Source organism: Pristiophorus japonicus, chromosome 2, assembly GCF_044704955.1.
Source record: "Pristiophorus japonicus isolate sPriJap1 chromosome 2, sPriJap1.hap1, whole genome shotgun sequence".
NCBI classification, from domain to species: Eukaryota; Metazoa; Chordata; class Chondrichthyes; family Pristiophoridae; genus Pristiophorus; species Pristiophorus japonicus.
Window position 1 is genome coordinate 127,635,895 of NC_091978.1, and position 23,884 is coordinate 127,659,778.

Consider the following 23,884-nt stretch of genomic DNA (forward strand, 5'->3'; position numbering starts at 1 on the left):
CGTATAACGATCAATGACGCCCAATCCCAGACCCGAGTGCTGCGAACAAACAGCTACCCATCGTTTCGTTAAATGCCATAAGAGAACCTGATAGTGACTTATGGATTAAAAAAAGGAGAAGCTTTATTGAATGGAGAGAGACTTTTGTGAATGTCTTGTCTTTGAATTAGAGTGCGTGAATGTCTTGTCTTTGAATGAGAGTGCTTCTGTGTTTTTTTTCTTGAGTCTGGAAACCTGTTTGGAAAGGTTGTGGAGCTGCCTGTTTGTTTTAGCTCCACCCACTTTTTCAAACAAAGTGAAGTTTTTTAACCCTTCATAGTGTTGTCCTGTATGTGGAAAGTTTAAGACATTTTAAGTTAGAAGCGCAGGTGTGGATTTATTCGGATGAGAAGTTACGGAGCTAGGAAATGCACAAAGGATAGGTTTGTTGAGACATGGTCCTGGTGGTTAAAAGTTGTAATGCCTTGGGGAAGTTGTAATGCCTTTTTTTTTTAAAGCCTTTGTGGGTCTCTCGAGGTGCAGGCTGGGGGAGTACACTCTCATTGTCCTTGGTGTAAAATCTTGGTACAAAAGCTTCTAGCTCAGTAAGAGGATTTGTTTTTTTTTGATAGAGTGGCAGTACAATAGTTGAATTGGGATTTTGAGATATTTCAGGTGATCTCTTTGATCAACATTTTGGGTGTATTGGAAAAATCTTGGGTTTGGAAGCCTTTTAATAAGATTAGAAAACAAGTACTTTACATTCTGTGATCTGTGAATCACTATAAGCATAAATGAGAAGTCCGTGTAACACACCGATTCTTCCAGTTCAGAAGCCCACACAAATGGAGGTTTGTCCAAGACCTACGAGCTGTGAATGAATCTCCTATATTCTCTCAATGCTTAAAGAAGGATTTGGAATGAAGTATCCCGGAATGCTTTCCAGAGTCTTAAGCAGCCCCTCACTTCAGCACTAGCCTTGGGATTACCAGATTACACTAAGCTATTCAACTTATTTGTGCATCACAAAATCGGGTTTTGCACAATCTGTTTTGACTCACTTACATGGGGACAGGCAGCGACCGGTGGCGTATTTCAGTACCCAACTAGACCCAGTGGCACGCGGACTACCAGGATCTCTTCCTTCGCTGGCAGCAGCTTATTATGCTATGCAACAGGCTCAGACAATAACTCTAAATCATCAGACCATTTTGTACATCCCACACTTGAGATTTTACTTATTAAATGTGCCACCCAACACCTAACCTCTGCAAGAACCACTAAATATGAAGTTGAACTGTTATCAAATCCGAACCTTATAATTGCTCAGACCCGCCACCTACTATTAATGACGTGCTGACTTTTCAGACACAGGCCAGTACGGAGGTGATGGTGACCTGGACGAAGGATCAATGTTATAAAAATCCAGAAGGAATATGGGTTCACCACGACGGCCGTGTGGTGGCGCCCAGATCCTTACTTCCATGGATAGCCCGATGTGTTCATACATTCACACATGCAGGCAAAGGGGGATTGGCAGATTATATTTTGGCAACTTGGTATGCACCAGGTATTTCAGCAATTGCAAAACAAATCTCTGAAAATTGTGTTACCTGTCAGACAATGAATCCGGGTAAGACGGAAAAAGTAGAATCTGCCTCCCACCCAAATCCAGTCGGGCCTTTTGTACATTTACAAATGGATTTTATTGAATTACCTATGTGTATGGGATTCAAGTATGTATTAGGTATTGTAGATGTGTTCTCTAGATGGATTGAAGCCTTTCCATGTAAAAAGGCCGATGCCACTACTGTTGCTAAATGTTTGTTAAAGGAAATCGTACCGCGCTTCGAAATCTCTGCTAAACTTTCTAGTGATAACAGGTCACATTTCACGGGAACTGTTAGAAGAGAAATGTGTAAAGCTTTGCAGATTAATCAACGTTTTCATTGCAGTTATCATCCACAATCAGCTGGACTTGTTGAAAGATATAATGGAATGCTTAAAAATAAGCTGGCAAAACTATGCAATGACACTGGACTGAAATGGACAGAACTGCTGCCCTTAGCTTTGATGGTAATGCGATCTGCAACCAACAGAACAACAGGCCTGTCACCGCATGAGATAGTTATGGGACGTCCCCAACGACTACCTTTTACAGCACCATTTACTGCAAAACAAATGGACATCCACAAAATGGAGGAAAATATGTTGAACTATTGTATTGCACTAACCAAATGTATTTCCAGCTTTCATTCACAGGTAAAGAAAGCTCAAGTCAAGCCAGCGGAAGGGAAGTGTCATAACCTGGAGCCAGGGGAATTCGTTTACATCAAGATTTTTAAAAGAAAAAGCAGTCTACAGCCAAGATTCGAAGGACCATACCAGGACTTGCTGGCGACCAATACTGCAATCAAGGTAAAGGAAAGACCAACATGGATCCATGCATCCCATTGCAAACGGGCACCCGACCAGGAGGAAGGGAAGAAGGAACCAGAGGAACAGAAAAAGGAAGATTGAATAAGGAACTGTATGGACTGTGGGGACTGATGGTGCTGGGCTTGACAGGGTTTTACTTTGCATTATTGATTACACCAGGGGTACAGATCCGCCACCGAAGGGAATTGCAAGTAAACGTATTTATGGCACTGAGTCATAGGTATGCTCAAGAAAGAAACTTGTCGAGTTGTTGGATATGTTCCCATGTACCTGTCCACTCCGAAGGGGGTATTCCCATGAGATCTGTCCCCTTTAACGAATCAGAAATGGTAGAATAGTTGACAGTGCAAAATAGGACAAACCTAACTAAGGGGCCAGAACCGAAGGAACAAACAGAAGGGAGGTCGGCAGGGTATAAACTTACAGCCTTCCAGGGATGGTACCAGCCCAATTATGATAATAACCATCAGCCTCCCTTCCTAAGCATTACTCCCAGAATAGGAAATCGTGAAGGTATAATATGCCTAGTGAGTAATGAGACTAAAGGACCAGAAATGGGACGCAGCATGTGTTCCCAAATGACTAAATGGCAAGCCACAACTAATCCCACTGATGGGAGAAAGATAGCAACCGTTGGCTGGACAACGGTCCATAACAAAGCCCGAGGTGAAGGGTGGGAGAAACTATGTTACCTACCGAGACCACGGCTAGAGTTATGGAGAGTGACAACTGCTGAAGGCTCTTGTGTGGAAATGGAAATGGAGAGACTGTACAAGATCAGAATGGATTAAGTTGTCCTTGTGAAGGACAAAATGGGGGAATGTGGAAATGTATTTTTATCTAAGCTGATACCATATGGTATTTCTGTGCCCTTTGCAATATATATATATACCAAAATGGAGTCCTGGTCCTTCCAGAACTTTCTGCATAAAATCAGTCAGCTTGCATAAACAGCTAAACCTGGTTTGAGATGGCTGATGGCCATCAGACAGCTAGGAGACAAGTCATGCTGAGACAAGTACCCCCCATGGTGCTCTCCTATTGTCTACACAACAAGAGTTCCATGTCACCCCACCCTTTTCTTTGTACTCAAACCACCAGCCATTATCTCTTGTAGAGAACTCATCCATTTGATGCAAACAGATAAACTGACTAGGAAACTGAACAATCCAGACACAATGCAAGACATTGAGTAATGGCCGGCTGGCCAACTAATAACCCTGACAAAAGGAAATATCTGGAAACCATGTCAGGACAAGGATGTAGTAATTAACTCTTTATCTGTATTCACTGACTGCGAGACAGAGCCAATACACAGGGAGATGCCATAACTTGGGTTTTACTGTATAAATATCCTGTGAAACTGTACCATTTCGGAGGTGTTCACTTAGCCCTTGACTGAGTGTGACCTGCTCTTTGCTAGCAAGTAAATTAAAGAAACTTCTGCCGGAGCTGTAAGTGTCGGAGTCATTCTTTTCGGAGGTCGAAATTTCGACAGCAGGAATTGGGCCAGTTGCATTGCAATCTAGGTGGGTTCAGGCATGGACCTAAAAATAGGAAATGTCATTTAATGTCGAGAAATGCAAAGCCGTGAAACTGAGAAGGAAATGAACAAAAGGAGTACAAAATAAACTACCTACAGGAGAGGGATTTGGGGATGTTAGTGGAAAGTACCTTTTTTTTTAAAGTTGATACTATTAGAAGCTAGCTTGGAGGTGTTGTCTCTGTGGTAGGAATTAAAGTTATAAATGCAGAGTCTTGGTTTTACAGATTTAATTTTCGGAGTGATACTCACGGACCACACACATGGTAATGTGAAGGCTGTGGAAGACAGCACGCTACAGCTGATGAGCTCAAGCTGCAGGGTGGCCAGCCCTCGACCTCCTTGACCTCCTTACAATGGTCTCACTTTTTAAGCTCAACTGAACGGCCATTGCATCACCTCTTTTTCCCATCCTTCACTTCTCTCATTCAAAATCTTTGTCGTTTATTCTCTCCCAAGTCCAATGGCAATTTTCTTCCCAAGGTGACTTTATGCTCTTTTTCCACTTGGCTTCTGCACCGAATAACTTCCTCTGCATCACCCCTCTTCCCTTCTCTTTTCTCTTCCCCCCCCCCCCCCTCACTGACCTCCCATTCTGCTCCTTTCATAAGCTCAATCCTGTTTCATTGGTCCGTTTATTCCTGTCTATAAATGCCTCTCTGGACTTGCCCGCCTACCTCTGCAAACGCCTCCTGCCCAAAAACCTTCGCTGAATGCTCTGGTTCAGGCATTTCCCCCACCCCCAAATTTTCTCGCTATTTGATGTAGAACCTTCAGTTGCATTGCTTCTGATCTCTGGAACTTTCATTAGATCTCTTGGCCTTTCCATCACACACTCCACTTTAAAAAAAAAAAAAATCTTCTCTGAATCCATCACATAAATTAGGCTTTCCACCCTAATTTAATCTCTCTCTTCCTGGCTTGGCATTTATTGTCATCTGTGAAGTTCCATGGATGTTTTCTGTGTTAAAGGCACTGTAGAAATTCAAGTTGTTGATGAAATATTGTTCTCTCAATCCTTGGAAAGTCTAATTTCCAGGCCACTTGAGCTAAGCTAGAGTGTACTCTGTGCAGAGATAAGAGGATGGAATAAAAGATGATTATATGGTCTTAACTTCGTCTCTGGAGAGAAAGAAAACGTTGTGGGTGAACCTTGTCTTAATCATTTAAATGTTATTAGATAGTCTTACTATAAATGAATATTAACTGCTCACGCCGGCAGTTTTTGGAAGGTGGATGATCCTGCAAGACCACATTTATTGCCCATCCCTAGTTGCCCTGAGAAGGTGGCGGTGATCCTTCCTGCCAAGCCACTTCAGAGAGCACCAAGAGTCAATCGCATAGTGTAAGACTGGAGTCATGCGTAGGCCAGACCAGATAACAGTAGCAAATTTCATTCCCTGAAGGATATTAATCCATTTAGATTTTTACAACAGGCTGTTAGTTTTCATGGGTCATTGTTTTCCCCCCTGGTGCCAGCCTAGGATGATGGTTTTACTTTTTTATTCTGCCCTTTAGTTATTTAACCTATGCAGTGTACATGACCTTGGTTAAGTCAAATTTACACTGACCAGTTAGTCAATTAACTTGCAAGTGTGAGCAGTAGGAAATATTTTGTTGTGCTAGATCTGAGATGCTAAATGAATTGCAACTGTTTTCCAAAGAACATTATTAGTAAACCATGTAAATGTTCCATGTGACTGTATCCTACAGTAGAGGAGCAACAAAATGTGAAAACATGACATCTTTCAGAGCATAGTATCTTGTGGCATAGATTGCATAATCATATTTTAAAATGCAAGTATTCACCAGTTTTCTCCTTCCCTTCAGAAGTTGACATCTTGCAGTAATGTTTAGCGAGTGTTGGTTGCCCTCCAGTACCTCACAAAATTGTTCATTCATTTGTGAAACTTAACATGAGTTGTCAGCAGGCTACTTGACTGGGATGTGGCATCACAGTTGAACTCTCATCAATCTCAACTGATATCCACATAAAACATTTTCCCTCCACCATCACCCCTGGTTAAAATTCAGTAGCTCAACAGAGTTTGAGGTTTGAAACTGGAACTTTACTGGTCAGTATGTCTCAACTATTCAGAGATAAACATGCGAGCCAATGGAGGGTGGCTCATGATTTCTCATATTTTGTAGTGAGTATTGTATGAAACTCCATATTTTGTCTGATTTGTAACTTTTCTTTCCATTTTCCAGGACGGATACATCAGGCTATGGTGACATCATTAAATGACGATAATGAAAGTGCTACTGTAGAATGGATTGAAAATGGAGATACAAAAGGAAAAGAGGTAAATTTCTCCTACGGAAATTGGACATGATTTCAATATGCCACGATAAGCAATATTTGGTAGCTTATTGAATAGGTGGTTGAGAAGAAGATATCTATTTATTTATTTATTTAAAATCAATATGTTCTGATGGCCCTGAAATCCCGGTTTCTTCTTCCCGTGGGCGTTCGACTAAAAATAGGACAAAAGATGCGCACTTGGCTTTTGGTCGAATGCTCGCCAGAGATACCGGACTCGAGGCCTCCTCTTCTTGTGCAATGGAGCGCATTCACGTTGCGACGTCCGCAGGAGTCACATGGGCCTGGACACCCAATTATGGTAAAATATTTTCTCATTCGCAGTAATAGGAGTTTTGTAAGTCCAAAACTCCTATTACTATGAGAAACGTCCCCAAACACTACATAAAACATTAAAAATCACCTCCTATAAATACACTATAGAAATTAAAGTTGATAGAAATGTTTTTGAAAAAATATAATATTTGGTTTAAAATAAAATTACCTGAGTGGGCAGGGTTTTTAACATATATATTTTAAAATTTTATTTTAATGTTTTTGATATGTTTTTAAACTCTTACGCTGGTAAAAGTAGCTATGCGCCTGCTTTTACCAGGTGCAAGAGTTTTAAGGACATTCTCTGGGCAAGAGATGGGCAAATAGCCCAATCTCTGCCATGGGAATGTCCTCGTTCCCGAGATGTGTGCGATCTGTCAAGCCAGAAACTTGACGGATCGGAAAAAACGGTTTTCAGCACATGCGCATTGTGCGTCGAAAATTGGCATTTCCGATGCCTTCCTGGGTCCGTACACACTCTGTACGGACCCAGGGAGGCCGGAATTTCAGGGCCATTATCTTTTCAGAAGTCTCATGTAAGCAGTGCTAATGGAGTTTTCAATCTTAAGTGTGTCCACGCCCTAGCTGTTAAGTTTGTGATTGTCAGTTAATGCTGTAATAGAATCTTCTCCCCTTACTGTTTTTCGATCATCTTTTGGGTGTCTCAAATCTCCTGTGATTCTTCAATTCGCTATTTTAAAGAAATGGATTGAATCTGCCTGCTGTTTCTGGCTCTGACCACTGGGTGTCATTGCAACATTGCCTTTTGCTGCATGCAGGTCCCATATTTTTTCCAAAATTTAGAACTTTAAAATTGTATAATACAATTGAACTTTTTAATAATGATATGTAGCCATAACTGATTTCATTGTAATTTGTTTTTAAATCAAGCTCTTTTACCAATTTTACAATAACTACAATTAGCAAAATTACAATAACTATCAATACTTGAATATAGTATTTTAGCTAACAAGGCGTGATGCCTGTATTAAACATTCAGGATTTATTTATCTTGTGCAGTATTTTAAATAATACAAAATAGCTCATTTAAATACAAAGTATCTCATTTAACAAGAACAGGAACAAGTCACATTTTATAAAAACAAAACACTTGTTTTTTTTTAATGGTATAGCAATGATTTCGACTTCAATGTAGGGGACATGATTCAGAAGTTTTCAGATGATACAAAAATTGGCCGTGTGGTTGATGGTGAGAAAGAAAGCTATAGACTGCAGGACTGGTCAGGTGGGCAGAAAAGTGAAAAATGGAATTCAATCCTGAAAAGTGTGAGGTAATGCATTTGCGGAGGGCTAACCAGGCAAGGGGATACACAATAAATGGTAGGATACTGAAGTGTAGAGGAACAGAGAGACCTTGGAGTGCATGTCCACAGATCCCTAAAGGTAGCAGGTCAGGTAGATAAGGTGATTAAGAAGTGGATTTAGATAGTGGATAGGAAGGACCTCTTTCCTTTAGCAGAGGGATCAATGACTAGGGGGCATAGATTTAAAGTAATTGGTAGAAGGATTAGAGGGGAGTTGAGAACTTTTTTCACCCAGAGGGTGGTGGGGGCCTGAAACACTGCCTGAAAGGGTGGTGGAGGCAGAAACCTTATCACTTTTTTAAAAAAAAGTACATGGATATGCATTTGAAGTGCTGTAACCTGCAAGGCAACAGACTAAGAGCTGGAAAGTGGGATTAGGCTGAATAGCTTTTTTGGCTGGCACAGACACGATGGACCGAATGGTCTCCTTCTGTGCCATACATTTCTATCATTCTATGAACAGCCCACTCTGCACAAAGCTAAATATAAACGCAGGAGGCCATTTGGTCCAATTAACTCATCTTTCTATAGAAACCGTGGTTCTACATATCAACGTAGCACAGTATTCGCCCCGAATAAAAGGCTTCACTACAGGACTTGAGTGCAAGTAACATTCGCACCACATAAGTGATGAGGGCAGTGCGTATGATGTAGTGTATATGGATTTTAGCAAAGCTTTTGATAAGGTCCCACATGGCAGACTGGTCACGAAAGTAAAAGCCCATGGGATCCAGGGCAAAGTAGCAAGTTGGATCCAAAATTGGCTGAGGCAGGAAGCAAAGGGTAATAGTTGATGGGTGTTTTTGTGACTGGCAGGATGTTTCCACTGGGGTTCTGCAGGGCTCAGTACTAGGTCCCTTGCTTTTGTGGTATACGTCAATGATCTAGACTTGAATGGCCTTGTCACTCAACCAGGAAACATCAGGACTGGTTTGATGAGAATAACCAGGAGATCCAAGAGCTAATAAATCGCAAGCGCAAGCCATTTTTGAACCTAAAACAACAACCCAACTCTGGAGCAGCAAAGCAGCATTATAGACGGCTTAAGGCCGAGGTCCAACAAAAAACACGCGACCTAAAGAATAGATGGGTGGAGAAAGCACAGGAGAGTCAGCAGCTGGCAGACAGCCATGATGTGCGAGGATTCTTCACCGCAGTCAAGGCCACCTACAGCCCAAGGCCCTACCCCACTGCTGGCCAAGAACGGGAGAGACACTCATCAAGGACTCCGAGGCAGTCAGGAGCTGCTGGAAGGAGCACTTCGAAGATCTCCTTAACTGAGACTCTGCCTTTGACTCGCGTGTCCTCGACTTCATCCCACAGCATGCTACCCGCCACCATCTCAGCAAAAGCCCAACCCTGCACGAGGTAGAAAAGGCCATCTGTCAGCTCAAGAACAACAAGGCAACAGAAGCGGATGGAATCCTCGCTGAGGCACTAAAATATGGTGGAGAGGCACTATTGGCATCAATACATGACTTCCTCTCTCATCTGGAAGGAGGAGAGCATGCCAGGTGATCTCAGAGATGCAGTAATCGTGACCATCTTTTTAAAAAGAAAAGGGAACAAGTCCGACTGTGGCAACTACAGAAAAATCTCCGTTATCGGCCACTGGGAAAGTTGTTGCTAGAATCCTCCTCAACCGTCTTCTCCCTGTGGCTGAGGAGCTCCTCCCGGAGTCACAGTGAAGATTTCGTCCACTACGGGGTATAACGGATATGATCTTTACGGCGTGACAGCTTCAAGGAAAATGCAGGGAACAGCACCAACCCTTGTACGTGATCTTCATTGACCTTACAAAGGCCTTTGAAACTGACAACCGTGAGGGACTATGGAGCGTCCTCCTCCGTTTCGTCTGCCCCGAAGGTTTGTCACCATCCTCCGCCTGCTCCACGACGACATGCAAGCAGTGATCCTGATCAATAGATCCATCACAGACCCAATTCACGTCCGGACTGGGGTCAAGCAGAGCTGCGTCATCGCACCAACCACCTTCTCGATCTTCTTCGCTGCAGTGCTCCACCTCAACAAGCTCACCGCTGGAGTGGAACTAAACTACAAAACCAGTGGGAACCTGTTCAACCTTCGTCCTCTCCAGGCCAGCTCCAAGACCGTCCCAAGCTCTGTCGTCGAACTACAGTACGTGGACGACGCTTGCGTCTGCGCACATTCAGAGACTGAACTCCAAGTCATGGTCAACATTTTCACTGAGGTGTACGAAAGCATGGGCTTTACATTAAACATCCGTAAGACAAAGGTCCTCCATCAACTTGACCCCGCCACACAACACTGCCCCCAGTCATCAAGATCACAACGTGGATCCTCAAGAGCTCACTTTTTTTTAAAAAAGTAGTAGCAAGTCTTCCTTGATTTTGACTGCCTATGATGATGATGAGACTTGAATATAAGGGGTATGATTCAGAAGTTTGCAGATGATACTGAAATTGACTGTGTGATATCTTCCTGCAGTCCACAGCTTTCTTCTTCTTCATCAACCAATCAGGTGGGCAAAACTGTGGCAAATGGAATTTAATCCAGAGAAGTGTGAGGTAATGCATTTGGGGAGGGCTAACAAGGAAAGGGAATATACTGAGAAGTGTAGAGGAACAAAGGGACCGTGAAGTGCATGTCCATAGATCCCTGAAGGTAGCAGGCCAGATGGATACGGTGGTTAAGAAGGCATATGGAATGCTTGCTTTTATATGCCGAGGCATCAAATATAAGAGCGGGGGGTTATGCTTGAACTGTATGAAGCACTGGTTAGGCCACAGCTGGAGTACTGCATGCAGTTTTAGTCACCGTATTACAGGACGGACGTGATTGCACTGGAGAGGGTGCAGAGGAGATTTATGAGGATGTTGCCAAGAATGGAGAATCTTGGCTATGAGGAAAGATTGGATAGGCTTTATTTGTTTTCCTTGGAACAGAGGAGGCTGAGGGGAGACCTCATTGAGCTGTATAAAATTATGAGGGGCCTAGATTTAGTGGATAGAAAGGGCCTATTTCCCTTGGCAGAGTGGTCAATAACTGGGGGCATAAATTTAGGTAATTGGTAGAAGGTTTAGAGGGGATTTGAGGGAAAATTTCTTCACATTGAGGGTAGTGGTGGTCTGGAACTCTGCCTGAAAGGGTGATAGAGGCAGAAACCTTCACCACATTTAAAAAGTACTTGGATGTGCACTTGAAGGCTGTAACCTGCAGGGCTACAGACCTGGAGCTGGAAAGTGGGATTAGGCTGGATAGCCTCTTGTTGGCCGGTATGGACACAATGGGCCGAAATGGCCTCCTTCCGTGCTGTAAACTTCTATGATTCTATGAAGAGATGTTTGAGGTTGGAAACATCAGCAGCTAGTTCCTCTGGCTCCATGTCAATGCTGTAAAGGCCAGCTTTCACCAGGAACTATGATGATGATCTGTTCTGGGGGAGTTGGGACCTGTACAGGCCGACTGGTTGCAACTCAACAGAGCTGGGACCAATGTCCTCGCTGGGGGAGGTGGGCGCCGTTTAAACTAATTGGACAGGGAGATGGGCACCAGTATGCAACATTAGAAAAGAAAAACAAGGTGCATAAAGGTATGGGAGAGAAAGAAAGCACTAGAGTAAGAAATAGTACGGTATTAGGTGGGGGTCATAAGACCATTAGAAATAGGAGCAGGAGTAGACCATTTGGCTCCTCGAGCCTGCTCCACCATTTAATAAGATAATGGTTGATCTGATCATGAATTCAGCTCCACTTCCCTGTCCACTCCCTATAACCCTTTATTCCCTTATCGTTTAAAGGTTGTCTATCTCTGCCTTAAATATATTCAATGACCCAGCCTCCACAGCTCTCTGGGGCAGAGAATTCCACAGATTTACAACCCTCTGAGAGAAGAAATTCCTTCCCATCTCAGTTTTAAATGGGCAGCCCTTTATTCTGAGACTATGTCCTCTAGTTTTAGTTTCTTTGAGTGGAAATATCCTCTCTGCATGCACCTTGTCAAGCTCCCTTATTACCTTATATCTTTCGAACTCCAATTAGTAAAGGCCCAACCTACTCAACCTATCCTCATAAGTCAACCCCCCTCATCTCCGGAATCAACCTAGTGATCCTTCTCTGAACAGCCTCCAGTGCAAGTATATTCCTCCTTGAATACGGAGATGAAAACTGTACGCAGTACTCTTGGTGTGGCCTCACCAATACCCTGTACAGTTGTAGCAGGACTTCTCTGCTTTTGTATTCTATTCCCTTTGCAATAAAGACCAACATTCCATTTGCCTTCCTGATTACTTGCTGTACCTGCATACTAACTTTTTGTGTTTCATGCACAGGAACCCCCAGGTCCCTCTACTGCAGCACTTTGCAATTGTTCTCCATTTAAATTATAATTTGCTTTTCTATTATTTCTGCCAAAGTGGATAACCTCACATTTTCCCACATTGTACTCCATCTGCCAATGTTTTGCCCATTCACTTAGCCTTTCTATATCTCTTTACAGAACTTTTGTCCCTTTCACAATTTGTTTTCTCACCCATCTTTGGAGCGTCAACAAATTTAGCTACATTACACTCTGTCCCTTCATCCAAGTCATTAATATAGATTGTAAATAGTTGAGGACCCAGCAACGACCCCTGCGGCACCCCACTAGTTAATGTTTGCCAACCGGAAAATGACCCATTTTCAGACTTGGAGAGAATACAAGAAGGTCTAAGATAGCTTTACAGTGCATGTGTGTGAATGCACAAAGTGTGGTAAATAAAGTTGATGAGCTGCAGATGCAAATAGACTCATGGGAATATGATGTTGTGGCGATAACGGAGACCTGGCTCAAAAAAGGGCAGGATTGGATACTAAATATTCCTGGATAGAAGGTGTTCAGGAAAGATGAGGAAGGAAAAAAAGAGATGGGGTGGGGAGAATGCAAAGAATCTGCAAAGGGATATAGATAGGCTAAGTGAGTGGCAAGAATATAGGGCCCAAGTTTCCACAAGAAAAAAAACGGGCGCCCCTCCGAGCTGGGCGCCCGTTTTTCGCGCCTAAAACGGCGCCTAAAAAAATCCTCGGTATTCTCCACCTACTTACAGGTCCTCTGGCCCTCGGCGCAGCCAGCATGAGCTGTGGGGGGGGCGGAGCCAGGTCCCGGCGCTGAAAACAGTGCCGGGACCTCTGCACATGCGCGCTACAGTCGGCACGCAAGTGCAGTAGCTCCAGGTGCCGAACTGTGTGGGAGGGGCCCGAAGTACACAGCCCCTAGCCCTGGCCCAATGGCCTCACTGGGGCTGCGTGAATAAGGCTCCTCCCACGGCCAGCTCCTGCCCCCTGACCAGATCCGACACCCGCTCCCCCCCGCCCCGACCCGACACCTGCTTCCCCCCGCCCCGACCCAACACCCGCCCCCCCCCCCCCCCCCCGCCCCGACCCGAGACCCGCTCCCCCCCACCCCGACTGACCCGACTCGACCTGCGCTCCTGTTCCCCGACCCGACTTGACCCGCGCTCCTGTTCCCCGACCCGACCCCCCCCCGCTCTCTCTCTCTCTTCCCCCCCCCCCCCCGGCTCTCTCTCTCTTCTCCCCGCTCGCTCTCTCTCTCTCTCTCTCTCTCTCTCTCTCTCTCTCTCTCTCTCTCTCTTCCCCCCCCCCCCCCTCTCTCTCTCTCTCTCTCTCTCTCCTCCCCCCCGCTCTCTCTCTCTCTCTTCTCCCTCCCCCCCCGCTCTCTCTCTCTCTCTCTCTCTCTCTCTCTCTCTCTCCCCCTCTCCCCCCCCCCCCGCTCTCTCTCCCCCCCCCCCCCCCGCTCTCTCTCCTCCCCCCCCCCCCCCCGCTCTCTCTCCTCCCCCCCCCCCCCCCGCTCTCTCTCCTCCCCCCCCCCCGCTCTCTCCTCCCCCCCCCCCCCCCCCCGCTCTCTCCTCCCCCCCCCCCCCGCTCTCTCTCCTTCCCCCCCCCGCTCTCTCTCCTTCCCCCCCCCCGCTCTCTCTCCTCCCCCCCCCCCCCCCGCTCTCTCTCCTCCCCCCCCCCCCCGCTCTCTCTCCTCCCCCCCCCCCGCTCTCTCTCCTTCCCCCCCCCCCGCTCTCTCTCCTTCCCCCCCTCCCCCCCCCCCCCCCCGCTCTCTCTCCTTCCCCCCCCCGCTCTCTCTCCTTCCCCCCCCCCGCTCTCTCTCCTCCCCCCCCCCCGCTCTCTCCTCCCCCCCCGCTCTCTCTCCTTCCCCCCCCCCCCCCCCCGCTCTCTCTCCTTCCCCCCCCCCCTCTCTCTCCTTCCCCCCCCCCCCGCTCTCTCTCCTTCCCCCCCCTCCCCCCGCTCTCTCTCCTTCCCCCCCGCTCTCTCTCCTTCCCCCCCCGCTCTCTCTCCTTCCCCCCCCCGCTCTCTCTCCTTCCCCCCCGCTCTCTCTCCTTCCCCCCCCGCTCTCTCTCCTTCCCCCCCCGCTCTCTCTCCTTCCCCCCCCGCTCTCTCTCCTTCCCCCCCCGCTCTCTCTCCTTCCCCCCCCGCTCTCTCTCCTTCCCCCCCCGCTCTCTCTCCTTCCCCCCCGCTCTCTCTCCTTCCCCCCCCCGCTCTCTCTCCTTCCCCCCCCGCTCTCTCTTCCTCCCCCCTCTCTCTCCCTCCCTCCCTTCTCTTTCCCTCCCTCCCTCCCTCCCTTCTCTTTCCCTCCCTCCCTCCCTCCCTTCTCTTTCCCTCCCTCCCTCCCTCCCTTCTCTTTCCCTCCCTCCCTCCCTCCCTTCTCTTTTCCTCCCTCCCTCCCTCCCTTCTCTTTTCCTCCCTCCCTCCCTCCCTTCTCTTTTCCTCCCTCCCTCCCTCCCTTCTCTTTTCCTCCCTCCCTCCCTTCTCTTTCCCTCCCTCCCTCCCTCCCTTCTCTTTCCCTCCCTCCCTCCCTCCCTTCTCTTTCCCTCCCTCCCTCCCTCCCTTCTCTTTCCCTCCCTCCCTCCCTCCCTCCCTTCTCTTTCCCTCCCTCCCTCCCTCCCTCCCTTCTCTTTCCCTCCCTCCCTTCTCTTTCCCTCCCTCCCTCCCTCCCTTCTCTTTCCCTCCCTCCCTCCCTCCCTTCTCTTTCCCTCCCTCCCTCCCTCCCTTCTCTTTCCCTCCCTCCCTCCCTCCTTTCTCTTTCCCTCCCTCCCTCCCTCCCTTCTCTTTCCCTCCCTCCCTCCCTCCCTCCCTTCTCTTTCCCTCCCTCCCTCTCTCTCTCTCCCCCTCCCGCTCAGCGGCACGAACGGCTGCAGAATTCTCCCTGGCTGAAGCACTTTCACACAGGTGGGAAGATGGTTTATTTAATCTTTTCTTGGCTTATAAATGTTTATTCAGGTTGGATTTATTTGTAGAAGTATAAATAAGGATTTATTGTAGAATTTAATGAGTTCCCTTCCCCTTCCCCTTCCCCCCACCTCGTTCTGGGCGCCTAATTTGTAACCTGTGCCTGATTTTTTTTAATGTGTAGAACAGGTTTTTTCAGTTCTACAAAAATCTTCACTAGCTCCATTCTACTTTAGTTTGGAGTACATTTTCACTGTGGAAACTTTCAAATCAGGCGTCAGTGGCCGGACACGCCCCCTTTTTGAAGAAAAAATTCTGTTCTAAACTAGAACTGTTCTACCTGACTAGAACTACAGAAAAAAAAATGTGGAGAATTGCGATTTCTAAAATAGTCCGTTCTCCACCAGTTGCTCCTACAAATCAGGCGCGAATCATGTGGAAACTTGGGCCCATTATGTGGGAAAATGTGAGGTTATCCACTTTGGTAGGAAAAATAAAAAAGCTAATTATTATTTAACTGGAGAAAGATTACAAAATGCTGCAGTACAGAGGGATCCTTGTACATTGTACACAGTACTCAATTTCATCCTTTATTATGAGTGTACTATGAGCAAGTGTGACCTTGGCTCCTTTAATAAGACTCAAGTGCAGGTACCTCATGGGGGGCCTGCTTATATACCGTGCTCCCAAGGCATCCCTTGGGACTCCAACAGATGGGCCCTCTGGTGGTCAGGTGTCATATAGGTTACAAGGGGTTAAATACATAACATCACAAACACAAAAAGTTAGCCTGCAAGTATAGCAAGTAATTAGAAAGGCAAATGGAATGTTGGCCTTTATTGCAAGGGGGAATGGAGCATAAAAATAGGGAAGTTCTGCTATAACTGTTGATGAGACCACACCTGGAGTACTGAATATAGTTTTGGTCTCCTTATTTAAGGAGGGATATACTTGCATTGGAGGCTGTTCAGAGAGGGTTCACTTCAATTATCCTAATGTAGACTGGGATAGTAATAGTGTAAAGGGCAGAGAGGGGAAGAATTTCTGAAGTGTGTTCAGGAGAACTTTCTTGATCAGTACGTTTACGACCCAACGAGGAAGGAGGCATTGCTGGATCTAGTTTTGAGAGTTGGTGAAGTAAAGCAAGTTTCAGTAGGAGAACATTTAGGGAACTGGTTCTGGGGAATGAGATGGGTGAGGTAGTGTAAGTGTCAGTCGGGGAATGTTTATCGGACAGTGATCACAGTATCATAAGATTTGGACTAGCTATGGAAAAGGACTGGGAGTAATCGAGAGTAAAAATACTGAATTGGAGGAAAGCCAATGTTCATTGGTTGAGAATGGATCTGGCCTGGGTAAATTGGAATCAAAGATTGGCAGCCAAAACTGTATTCAATCAATGGGCTGCCTTTTAAAGAGGCGATGGTTTGGATACAGTCAAGATACATTCCCACAAGGGGGAAAGGTGGGGCAACCAAAGCCAGAACTCCCTGGATGATGAAAAAGATAGAGAGTAAGATGAAGCAGAAAAAGGGGGCGTATGACAGATGTCAAGTTGACTATGAGCGAGAACTAAGCTGAAAATAGAAAGCTTAGAGGGGAAGTGAAAAAGGAAATAAGAGGGGCAAAGAGACAGTGTGAGAATAGATAGGCAGCTAACATAAAAGGAAATCCAAAAGTTTTTCGATGGGCATATAAATAGTAAACGGGTAGTAAGAGGAAAGGTGGGGCCGATTTTAGGGACCAAAATGGAGACCGACGCATGGAGGCGGAGGGTGGCTGAGGTACGAAATGAGTACTTTACATCTGTCTTTACCAAGGAAGAAGATGCTGCAAAAGCCATAGTGAAAGAGGAGGTAGTTGAGATACTGGATGGGATAAAAATTGATGATGAGGTACTAGAAAAGCTGGCTGTACTTAAAGTAGATAAGGCACCAGAACCGGATGGGATGTATTGTAGGATGCTGAGGGAAGTAAAGGTGGAAATTGCAGAGGTACTGGCCGTAATCTTCCAATCTTCCTCAGATATAGGGTGGTGCCAGAGGACTGGAGAATTGCAAATATTACACCATTGTTCAAAAAAACGGTGTAAGGATAAACCCAGCAACTACAGGCTAGTCAGTTTAACCTTGGTAGAGAGGAAGCTTTTAGAAATGATAATCTGGGTCAAAATTAACAGTCACTTGGACAAGTATGGATTAATTAAGGAAAACCAGTGCGGATTTGTTAATGTCAAATCATGTTTAATTAACTGAGTTTTTTGATGAGGTAGCAGAGAGAGTTGAGAGCAATGCAGTTGACGTGGTGTACATGGACCTCCCAAAGCTTTTTGATAAAGAAGCCCTTGGAATAAAAGGATCAGTGGCAGCATGGATACGAAATTGGCTAAGTGACAGGAAACCGAGTGGTGGTGAATGGTTACTTTTTGGACTGGAGGAGGCAGATGAAATTTAGTGCAGAAAAGTGCAGTGTGGTGTTCCCCAGGTGTTTCTACAAGGACCACTGCTTTTCTTGATACATATTAATGACTTGGACTTGGGTATACAGGGCACAGTTTCAAAATTTGCAGATGACACAAAACTTGGAAGTAGAGTGAACAGTGAGAGGATGGTGATCGATTTCAAGAAGACATACAACAGACAGGCTGGTGAAATGGGCAGACACGTGGCAGATTAAATTTAGCCCAGAAAAGTGTGAAGTGATACATTTTGGTAGGAAGAATGAAGAGAGGCAATATAAACTACAGGGTACAATTCTAACGGGGATGCATGAACAAAGACCTGGGGGTATATGTGCACAAATAGTTGAAGGTGGCAGGGCAGGTTGAGAAAGCAGTTAAAGCATATAGAAAATAGGTGCAGGAGTAGGCCATTCGGCCCTTCAAGCCTGCACTGCCATTCAATAAGATCATGGCTGATCATTCCCTCAGTATCCCTTTCCTGCTTTCTCTCCATACCCCTTGATCCCCTTAGCCGTAAGGGCCATATCTAACTCGCTCTTGAATATATCCAATGAACTGGCATCAACAACTCTCTGCGGCAGGGAATTCCATAGGTTAACAACTCCGAGTGAAGAAGTTTCTACTCATCTCAGTCCTAAATGGCCTACCTATTATCCTAAGACTATGTCCCATGGTTCGGAACTTCCCCAACATTGGGAACATTGTTCCCGCATCTAACCTGTCCAGTCCCATCAGAATCTTGTACATTTCTATGAGATCCCCTCTCATCCTTCTAAACTCCAGTGAATAAAGGCCCAGTTGATCCAGTGTCTCCTCATATGACAGTCCAACCATTCCTGGAATCAGTTTGGTGAACCTTCGCTGCACTCACTCAATAGCAAGAATGTCCTTCCTCAGATTAGGAGACCAAAACTGTGCACAATATTCCAGGTAAGGCCTCACTAAGCCCCTGTACAACTGCAGTAAGACCTCCCTGCTCCTATACTCAAATCCCCTAGCTATGAAGGCCAACATACCATTTGCCTTCTTCACCGCCTGCTGTACCTGCATGCCCACTTTCAGTGACTGATGAACCATGACACCCAGGTCTCGTTGCACCTCCCCTTTTCCTAATCTGGCGCCATCCAGATAATCTGCCTTCGTGTTTTTGCCCCCAAAATGGATAACCTCACATTTATCCATATTGTACTGCATCTGCCATGCATTTGCCCACTCGCCTAACCTGTCCAAGTCACCCTGCAGCCTCTTAGCGTCCTCCTCACAGCTCACACTGCCACCCAGTGTAGTGTCATCCGCAATATGGGATCCTGAGCTTCATAAATAGAGGCATAAAGTACAAAAGCAAGGAAGTTATGTTGAACCTTTATAAAAGGTTTGGCCTCAACTGGAGTATTGTGCCCAATTCTGGGCACCGCACTTTTAGGAATGATGTGAAGTCTTTAGAGGGTGCAGAAAGGTTTTACACGAATGGTTCCAGGGATGAGGGACTTCAGTTCTGTTGATAGACAGGAGAAGCTGGGGTTGCTCTCCTTAGAGCAGAGAAGGTTGAGTGGGGATTTGATAAAAGTGTTCAAAATCATGAGGGTCTAGACGAGTAGATTGAAAGTGTTCCCAATGGCGGAATGGTCGAGAACCAGAGGACACAGATTTCAGGTGATTGGCAGAAGAACCAAAGGCAACATCAGGAAAAACTTTTTTACGTAGCGAGTGGTTAGGATCTGGAATGCACTGCCTGAAAGGTCGGTGGAGGCAGACTCAATTGTGGCTTTCAAAATGGAATTGGATAAGTACCTGAAGGAAAACAAATGCAGGGCTATGGGGAAAGAGCAGGGGAGTGGGACTAGTTGAAGTGCTCTTGCAAAGAGCTGGCACGTCCTCAATGGGCCAAATGGCCTCCTTCTGTGCTATAATCATTCTATCTTGGTTTTGCCATCCACGTTCCCCATACCTGTCTTTCCAGAGAAGTACAATATCTTTGACAGCATACAACAAAAGTGGCCTCTTTTTATCATGTTTAAAAATGTTGTGATGAATGGTACTTTGGCTGGTGAGAGACAATAGTTTCACTGTGCTCGTTTTTAACACTGAGGTCTGTGGCATCTGCTTTATTGCAAATATCTCAATGCCAAGTTGTTGGGATAGGGCAGTTATCATCTTTGTTAGGATTGGTTTCTGAATGGCATATTTTGTTCTGTGACCTTTCAAATCCAGTGCAGTAATAACTCTTCAACATCCTTGTGAATGAGCTGCTGTACCTGGTTTTGATTACTATCTTCTTGGAGCACTTGTGTTCATCTACATTCTATGTTCTTGAACAACTTCAAGCGCAACAAAGTGCAGAAGTCAAAATGCTATTGCTAAATTTCTTTTTTTTCCTTTTTCACACATGACTTTCTAATTACTGCCGTGGCACCATTTTGGCAACATCTGTAATTAAAATCACAGAATTGCATATCTCTCCAACAAGTGGTAGTTGGAGAAAAGTTTGTTACAACAACTTTCATTTATATAGCGCCTTGAACATAGTAAAACGACCTAATGCACTTCACAATGCACTTTATCAATCAGAATTTGACACTGAGCCATGTAAGGAGATATTTGGATAGGTGACCAAAAGCTTGCTCAAAGAATTGGGTTTTAAGAAGGCGAGAGAGAGTTAGAGAGGCTGGGGTGGGGGGAAATTTCAGAGTCGAGGGCCTAGGTAGCTGAAGGCATGGCTGTCAATGGTGGAGCGATTTTAAAATCGGCGATGCTCAAAAGGAAGGGAACAGTTAACAATATCAACTAACATGGAGGCTAGGACTGGAAATTGGGAGGTCATCAATATGATGGGACTAGGATCAAGGGAGCAGGTGGTGGATCTTGTTGACTAAGTGAGCTCGGAGTAGGCATGAGAGGAGATATCAAACATCAAAGTGCCCTTTGATTAATGTCAGAAAATATTTTGCTCTAGTGGTTATGATGTGGATTAGTGACTCACAGGTTGAGTTCAGATCCCACCATGGCAAGTTGTGAAATTGGGTTAAATAAATCCAATAATCTACGGACAGACACCAAGAAAAAGATGTCACATAAAAGCTGTTCGATTGTCGTAAAAGGGAACTTAGTATTTCATCCCGTCTGGCCTGCATGTGACTCCAGTTCCAACTATGTTCCCTCTGAAGTAGCCTATATAATCACACATTTGTTTCCTAGTTCCCATGCTAATTTGATTTTTGTCAACATTTGCCATGTATATTAACATATCTAAAAGATCCACATCCTTTTGAATCTGGTTACATTGTTACTGTGCTAACTGCAGAGGCCAAAATTTCTAAAGCACCAATCTAGCCAACAATTTCTGTTGTCTGACAAAATAAAAATATTGTAAAAATCATTAAAAAAAAATTTAAACTTGTTTTCTTCCCAATTTGCTCCCCCTGCTCTTCTGGGATGCAAACTCCCTTGCAGGAGTAGTTCCATGAGCACCATTTGGCCTTAGTGTATTGCCCATGTGCCCATTCTTTATGTAAGCTTAGCTACTGGGTGTCAGCAGACTATTCATCCATAGGTGGGAGTCACAGCTGGGCCCAACCTAGTAATCTCCGACATGCGAACTTTCTGGTTGAGTTTCCTGGAAAACAAGTTGGCGGACTTCCCCGCCCTACCTCCATCACAACTGAAATCAGCTAACTTAGCACAAAGAATTGAACATGAAACCATCCAAGTTTGTATAATTTAGCTACCTGTTTCTTTAACCACCAGAGCCATTGGGAGTGCATTATATGAATATTAATTTTTAAACTTATACACAATGTAATTTTTTTTTTAACTCCAGCGTTTTTTTGTATCTATAATATGTGTACATTTTTTCCACCTAACAGATTGACCTCGAAAGCGTTTTTGCACTTAACCCAGACCTTGCACCTGATGAAGAAATTGAGCCAAGCCCTGAAACACCACCACCTCCAACACCTACCATCAAAACTAACAAGATAGTAAAGGTCTGTTCTTTCCTTAACAATATTTATATTATATGTAATTTAGTTTACAAATTCTTCTTCACCCTCCATATACTTCAGGAGTAAACCGAGGTTATTGATGGAGAGAAATGTGAAGTCCATTTTGACATTGGGGAGAAGTTCCTGCAACCGTTTCTGCTTTTAATATATAATTGCTGCTTACAGTATTTTCTCTCCATTGTTGGCAAGAGAGTGGCAGTTAAGTAGTTTTTTTGTTTTTATTCCAGTTTGGCTTATGTATGCTCCCTGTGTTGGCTGCCTGTTAATAGCGCAGTGCCACAACATTGTGTTCTAAATGCTCCTGGGCATTCATTTCACTTAAAGTCAAGAGATGTCTGCAGTGTTTCCTGTTAAATTACAATATTAATTTGTGCCAGAACTTTCTTGACCCCAAGAGAAATTATTCCAGGATTTATTGCCAGGAGCTGCTTTTGTATCAGGCAAGTCCCTGCCAGCACCAGTGAAGACCCTACAGATGGAGTTGTTTACACAGCTGTTGGAGACTCTCCCGTTGTGTTCATGTGCATAACAGAGCTCTAATCCCTATTCGAATCATAGAATGATACAAAACAGGAGGAGGCCATTCGGCCCATCGTGCCTGTGCCAACATTTTGAATGAGCTATCCAATTAATCCCACTCCCCTGCCTTTCCCCATAGCCTTGTAATTTTTTTCCTTCAAATATTTATCCAATTCCCTTTCAAAGTTATTATTGAATCTGCTTCAACCACCCTTCCAGATCGTCATAACTCGCTGCACAAAATAATTTCTCCATCTTGCCTCTGCTGCTTTTGCCAATAACCATAAATCTGTGTCCTCTGGTTACTGACCCTTCTGCCACTGGAAACAGTTTCTCCTTATTTACTCTGTCAAACGCCTTAATGATTTTGAATATCTCTATTAAATTTTCCCTTAACCGTCTCTGCTCTAAGGCGAACATTCACAGCTTCTCCAGTCTCTGTGTAACTGAAGTCCTGCATCCTTGCTATCATTCTAGTAAATCATCTCTGCACCATCTCTTGATATCCTTCCTAAAGTGTGGTGCCCGGAATTAAATACAATACTTCAGCTGGGGCCTAACCAGGGATTTATAAAGCTTTATGAAAACTTCCTTTTGTACTCTATGCTTCTGTTTATAAGGCCAAAGATCAATGTTCCCTTTAATTATTTTTGGCCTGCTCGGGCCTTTCAAAATTGCACGTGTACGCATTTTTTCTAGTTAGAAGACGGCTCACCGGCTGCACGGAACATTCAGAACGCTGTGGGCTACATATTTGTGCAGCTTAAAGGGAACATTGCCAAGGATCCTATATGCTTTTTTAGCAGCTTTAACAACTTGTTCTGCCACCTTCAAAGATTTGTGTATGTACATACCCAGGTCGCTTTGCTCCTGCACCCTTTTTAACATTGAACCATTTCGTTTATATTGCCTCTCCTCATTCTTTCTACCAAAATGCATCATTTCACACTTCTGTGTTAAATTTCATCTGCCATGTGTCTGGCCATTTCATCAGTCTGTCTATGTCCTCTTGAAGTCTGTTGCTATTCACTTCACTGTTTTACTACATTTTCAAGTTTTGTGTCATCTGCAAAATTTGAAATTATGCATGTGTACTGCAGTCCAGGTCATTAATATATATCAAAAAGAGCAAGATCCTAATGCCGATTCCTGGGGGACATCACTGTATACTTCCCTTCAGCCTGAAAAAGAACAGTTTGCCACTACTTCTCTGCTTTCTGTCTCTTAGCCAATTTTGTATCCATGCTGCCACTGCCCCCTTAATCCAATCCTATTACGTGACATGTAATTAAATATTGTTTTGAAAGTCCAGAGGCACAACGTCAATTGCACTACCTTAATTAACCCTCTCAGTATTTCTTCTCTTGCGCTCCCCCCTCCCCCCCCCCCCGCAACCCCCCAATGAATACTGTGCAGCAGTCCAGCTCTCGTCCAGATTCAACCTCCGCTTGTCCTTGCTCCTCTGTCATTTTCTCCTCTTTTGAGCTCTATGCCCTCTATTATCCCTCCTTTCTCTCCTTCAAGATCTTCGTTCTCCAACACTCTTGAGTCTCTGGCTTTCTCTCCCAAAAATGAATTCCTTTATCCTCATTTAGCCTTTGCACAGAAATACTCCTCATCCTTAGCACCTAAATGCCCCACCCTCTCTCAATTTCTCCACTATTCTGTCCTTGTCAACTTCACCCTGCACATAAATTCCCACAGCCACTCCTTGGAACTCACCAGTGTAGGCTTCAACACTTTTTTGAGCTTTCAAGTACCATGT

General features: G+C 45.0%; 1 protein-coding gene across 6 annotated transcripts in view; it reads left to right on the plus strand.

The window, feature by feature from the left end:
- Window positions 1–23,884, plus strand: part of kif2a (kinesin family member 2a) — a 225,386-nt gene that overhangs the window by 51,960 nt on the left and 149,542 nt on the right. For all 6 annotated transcript variants that reach the window (XM_070869241.1, XM_070869257.1, XM_070869252.1 and 3 more), the window contains exons 2-3: window positions 6,173–6,267; window positions 21,463–21,582. In XM_070869241.1, coding sequence (XP_070725342.1) covers window positions 6,173–6,267; window positions 21,463–21,582 — 215 coding nt within the window. The remainder of the gene's footprint in view (window positions 1–6,172; window positions 6,268–21,462; window positions 21,583–23,884) is intronic.